The sequence below is a fragment of the Oncorhynchus tshawytscha genome, unplaced genomic scaffold (assembly GCF_018296145.1).
Source record: "Oncorhynchus tshawytscha isolate Ot180627B unplaced genomic scaffold, Otsh_v2.0 Un_contig_123_pilon_pilon, whole genome shotgun sequence".
Lineage (NCBI taxonomy): Eukaryota > Metazoa > Chordata > Actinopteri > Salmoniformes > Salmonidae > Oncorhynchus > Oncorhynchus tshawytscha.
Genome location: NW_024609254.1, coordinates 37,484 through 43,383, shown reverse-complemented (window position 1 = coordinate 43,383; position 5,900 = coordinate 37,484). Strand labels below are relative to the sequence as shown.

General features: G+C 48.8%; 1 protein-coding gene across 1 annotated transcript; it reads left to right on the top strand.

Moving 5' to 3' along the window:
- Nucleotides 1-240: 240 nt before the first annotated feature.
- Nucleotides 241-5,096, top strand: LOC112240328 (protocadherin-9). The gene is made up of 2 exons (XM_042314637.1): nt 241-1,071; nt 1,775-5,096. Exon 2 carries the CDS (start codon nt 1,924-1,926, stop codon nt 5,014-5,016), a length of 3,093 nt encoding a protein of 1,030 aa, XP_042170571.1. The 5' UTR covers nt 241-1,071; nt 1,775-1,923; the 3' UTR covers nt 5,017-5,096.
- Nucleotides 5,097-5,900: the final 804 nt, after the last annotated feature.

Here is a 5,900-nt window from a genome sequence, read left to right as displayed (position 1 = left end):
CGAGCCTGGGAGCATCTCCGCAGCCTGCAGCATCTCACCGAGACTTTCATCAGTCTGGTCGCGGTGCGTGGTAACCGATGTAATGGACGTTCTTCTCGACCAATCAGATCTATTTTCGGATCCCCATCAGCGAAACTGTAATGGAGAGGGCGTCCAATGAGGAAGGTCGGAGGTGGCGACGTGTTATACTTCACCCCCCCTATGGGTTTATTCAGAGTTAGTGCCAGATATTCAGTTCTAGGAGAGAGTGAACGGATACGCGCCACACACACACACCATTCCACACCGTCATAGCACTGAATGGACTTGATACGGGCTATCACGGATTCAATTAGATGCGTTCCAAAGATTGTGAATATTATTATTTTTGTCTTTCTCACATTTGCTCTATTTTTTTTAACACGAAAGGAGGCGCAATTTCAATGGAGAGCCTCAGTGAAGTTGACACATGATGGGACAAGCAAACCGTGTGCGTTATTCTATCAGTGGGCGCTTTCAGCTAAACAGGTAGCAAGCCAAGCGGACTATTTTACCGTAGGCTACCACCGGCAAAAAAAACAAAAAAAAATACGACTGATATTGGAGCTACCGGTGATGCAGAATGACTTCATGGTCCGAGGAACCCGCCGCTCGCCACTGATGAGCTGATTTTGTTTGTGGGAGAGGAGAATCAGCCGCAGTCGACATTATATGATCGACTGAAGGGAGCATCAACGCTTTTCATGTACATTTCAATGCCAAAAAAAACGAACTGTGAAACGTTTAGAAATATAATTCATTATTGTGTCTCTCCTCGCCGGTGCTGTTTTCTCTTCCCTCACAGTCAACTGCCGTTATATCAGTAGAACCAAAAGGCATTGCGCTTCACAGACTTGGACTTGAAGAAATCTAACGGCTGCGATCAATACCGATATCTTTACCAACCGGATTTAAAACAGGATATTCCAACTCTGAATAGGATTTGTATCGAATAGGAGAGGAGGCTTCTATGCACAGCCGCAATTTTGGGCATTAGAAGAACACGCATTCCAATTATCTCGCGCACTAAAGGGGATTTTCTTTTGGATAACGGTAAGACTATTCAGAGCGCACTATTATGGAATAGATTAAAAAAATATATATATTTATTGTTGCTGCCTATTTACAACGGTTAAATAATGGTGAAATTCATCCCGTTGAAATTCAAACACAGGGTATTTGATTCCATCCTACGTCCTATTAATCACAATAATTTAAGCGTAATGGATCTCGGCTGCCTGTAGCTCTCTGAAGTTACAACGGCGAAGTGCTTATAGAGGCGTTGAGGAATCGTTATGGGCATAATGTGTATAAGGTCTGGGGAGAAGAGGGCACAGACTTGAATGGCTGCTTGAGCGCTTGCTGCAGTATGATATTATTCTAAGGGCTTTTTTGGGGGGGGGATGTAACGGAAATAAGTGTCCAGGAACCAAAGAGGAGCGAGGAGATGGGTATAAATTGTAGATTACAACAATTAGATACATTGAAGTTAGGTTAATGTTAAATGTATTAAGGACACTACGGATGCCATGTGTTTGAGATTAGATTTGGTTGTTTTATTTTGTAGCACCTTTGCTGTAGTCATAGGGTATTATGATCAAATAAAGGATATTTTAAAGTTATATTATGGTGGATTTTTTTTTCAGTTAGATTTTTACGCATCTTTTCGAAAGCACCAACCCTAAAAGTGTGAGCACCCCCCTGATCTGGGGTTTTACTGAAATAAATCTAATGCAAACTCTTTGTCTATTCATAGGGTTGTCCGTGTGTGGAAACTGCCCCTTCTTCAGATGCAAGATTTCACCAATCCATCACTCTGACATTCAACGTCGCATTGAAAGAAGAAGAAGAAGCGTTTCAAATCCACAAGGTCTGAAACACTGTAACCACAGGACCGTTGTCACCATGGATCTAACAGACTTTTACTTGTTGGCTGCTCTCGTTGCCTGTTTTTGGATGGACCCTTCTATAGCCCAGGAACTGATCTATCCTATTAGAGAGGAACTGCAGGAAAACGTTCTCATTGGAAACATACCAAAGGACCTGAACGTCTCCCATACAAACGCTGCTACCGGAGCTAGCGCTAACCTGGTCTACAGGCTGGTGTCTAAAGCCGGCGACAACCCTCTGCTCAGAGTGCAGAGCAGCACGGGAGAGATATTTACGACCTCCAATCGCATCGACAGGGAGAGGCTCTGTCCCGGCCCCTCGTTCGAGGAGAACGAATGCTCCTTCGAGATCGAGGTGGTGATTTTACCCAACGACTACTTCAGATTGATAAAGATTAAGATCGTAGTCAAGGACACCAACGATAATGCTCCCATGTTCCCGTCTCCCGTCATCAACATCTCCATCCCGGAGAATACGCTGATCAACAGTCGTTTCGCCATCCCCTCCGCCACCGACCCCGACACCGGCCCCAACAGTGTACACAAGTACCAGCTGGTGAACGGGCAAAGCGCCTTCGGGTTGGACATCGTAGAGACGCCCGAGGGGGAGAAGTGGCCGCAGCTCATCGTTCAGCAGAACCTGGACAGGGAACAGAAGGACACGTACGTCATGAAGATCAAGGTGGAGGACGGCGGCATGCCACAGAAATCCAGCACCGCCATCCTCCAAGTCACCGTCACAGACGTTAATGATAACAAGCCAGTGTTCAGGGAGAACCAGATCGAGGTCCACATACCGGAGAACTCGCCTATAGGGACGTCCGTAGTCCAGCTACAGGCTACGGACGCAGACGTCGGGGCAAATGCCGAAATCAAATACATGTTCGGGACGCAGGTCTCCCCAGCTACCAAGAGACTATTTGCTTTAAATGGCACCACGGGTCTTATAACCGTACAGCGACCCCTCGATAGAGAGGAGACCGCCATACACAAGTTATCCGTGTTAGCGAGCGACGGCAGCTCCAGCCCAGCCAGAGGTACCGTAACTATAAACGTGACGGACGTGAACGACAATCCGCCGAACATCGATCTGAGATATATCATCAGTCCAATAAACGGCACCGTGTTCCTCTCGGAGAAAGACCCAATCAACACCAAGATAGCTTTGATCACCGTGTCGGACAAGGACACGGACGTCAACGGCAAGGTCATCTGTTTCATCGAGAAGGACGTCCCCTTTCACCTCAAAGCGGTGTACGACAACCAGTATTTACTAGAGACGTCGGCGCTGCTCGACTTTGAGGGGACCAAAGAGTACAACTTCAAAATCATAGCCTCCGACTCTGGCAAGCCGAGCTTGAACCAGACAGCGTTGGTAAGGGTGAGGCTGGAGGATGAAAATGACAACTCGCCGATCTTCAGCCATCCTGTCATCGAGCTGGCCGTCATGGAGAACAACAAACGCGATCTCTTCCTCACGACTCTCAGCGCCACCGACGAGGACAGCGGGAGAAACGCGGAGATCGTCTACCAACTGGGCCCTAACGCCTCGTTCTTTGACCTGGACCGTAAAACCGGTGTCCTCACGGCCTCCCGGGTTTTCGATCGTGAGGACCAGGATCGGTTCCTCTTCACGGTAACGGCCCGAGACAACGGGACGCCTCCACTCCAGAGCCAGGCGGCAGTCATCGTGACAGTGCTCGATGAAAACGACAATAGCCCCAAGTTCACCCACAACCACTTCCAGTTCTTTGTGTCAGAGAACCTGCCCAAGTACAGCACGGTGGGGGTGATAACCGTCACAGACTCAGACGCTGGGGAAAATGCCGCCGTCACGCTTTCGATACTCAGCGACAACGAGAACTTTATCCTAGACCCGTACTCTGGAGTAATAAAGTCCAACGTGTCCTTTGACCGGGAGCAGCAGAGCTCCTACACCTTCGACGTCCGGGCGGTGGATAGCGGGCGGCCCCCGTGTTCCTCGGCTGCCAAGGTGACAATCAATGTCATCGACGTAAACGACAACACCCCCATCGTCATCTACCCCCCTTCCAACACCTCCTTCAAACTGGTCCCCCTCTCGTCCATCCCTGGATCGGTGGTGGCCGAGGTCTTTGCTGTGGACGGTGACACAGGGATGAACGCAGAGCTCAAGTACACCATCGTTAGCGGCAACACCAAAGGTCTGTTCCGGATCGACCCTGTGACGGGAAACATCACCCTGGAGGAGAAGCCTGCTATCTCTGACATCGGCCTCCATCGGCTGGTCGTGAACATTAGCGACCTGGGCTACCCTAAGTCCCTGCACACCCTGGTGCTGGTGTTCCTCTACGTGAACGACACGGTCGGCAACGCCACGTTTATCTACGACCTCATTCGCCGCACCATGGAGACGCCCCTGGACAGGAATATCGGGGAGAGCAGTGAGACTTACCAGAGCGGAGATTATCTCACCATCATGATCGCCATCGTAGCCGGGGCGATGGTGGTGATTGTGGTGATCTTCGTGACAGTCCTGGTGCGCTGTCGTCACACCTCACGGTTCAAGGCGGCCCAGAGAAAGAAGCAGGGCGCTGAGTGGATGTCTCCCAACCAGGAGAACAAGCAGAACAAGAAGAAGAAGCGTAAAAAAAGGAAGTCGCCTAAAAGTTCCCTCCTGAACTTTGTCACCATCGAGGAGAACAAGCCGGACGACCCGGCTCACGAGCCCATCAACGGCAACATCAGCCTGCCTGCCGAGCTGGAGGAGCCTGGACACTTTGACTGGAACGCTGCTCCTACGACCACCTTCAAGCCCTCCAGTCCAGACCTGGCACGGCACTACAAGTCCGCTTCTCCGCAGTCCGCGTTCCACCTCAAAGCGGACACGCCGGTCTCCGTGAAGAAACACCACATGATTCAGGAGCTCCCTCTGGACAACACCTTCGTAGGGGGCTGTGATACTCTCTCCAAGAGATCCTCCACTAGTTCAGACCACTTCAGTGCCTCGGAGTGCAGTTCCCAGGGAGGATTCAAGACTAAGGGATCCGTACACCCGTCCAGACAGGTAAAAGATAACTTTTACTGGTCTATAAGTACTGCGTATAACTGCCCGGTCCAACAGTGCTGAGCTCCCTTCTACACTATACACTATAGCTGACTTGGTCTTAACACCAATGAGAAAGGGGAGGAATCACCCCCTACTATAAGTCCCACTGTCCCACCTTTTAAACCCCCAAAAAAAAAAATCACATATATATGAATTCATGTATGACATGTGGTTAACTATGGACTGAACCAAACAAACAACATGCATACTATTTATTTTCCCTTTGCGTCTCCTCCCTACAGTCTCTTTGCTGTTATGATGTTCCCCTTTTTATTTAAAGAAAAAGTTACTTAAAAAGATATGTCAATCAAACATGTACCACGTGGGCAACTGTCTAAAGCCTCGTCAGATTCTACAGACACATGACCTTTTAAATGGGCCTCAGAAGGTTGAATGAGATAAATGGTGTCCTGCCTTCCAAACGGTCCCCTCTTTATTCCCTTCGTAGTGCACTCCGTTTGACCAGGGGGAATAGGGTTCATAAGGGAATAGGGTCCAAAGGGCTCTGGTCAAAAGTAGTGCACTATTAAAGGGAATAGGGGGGGGGGCATTTGGGATGTGGACTAGATGGTGAAATTGATGTGTTTGCAAAGATGCCTTTAAAAAACATTTGTGAAAGAAACATTTTTTTCTCGCCTGTCTACTCAGCTCACCATTTTATCATTGATTATATTACGGAAACTTCTAGTACCACAACACCAGTAGGAGAAACATCTACTACCACAACACCAGTAGGAGAAACATCTAGTACCACAACACCAGTAGGAGAAACATCTACTACCACAACACCAGTAGGAGAAACATCTAGTACCACAACACCAGTAGGAGAAACATTTAGTTCCACAACACCAGTAGGAGAAACATCTACTACCACAACACCAGTAGGAGAAACATCTACTACCACA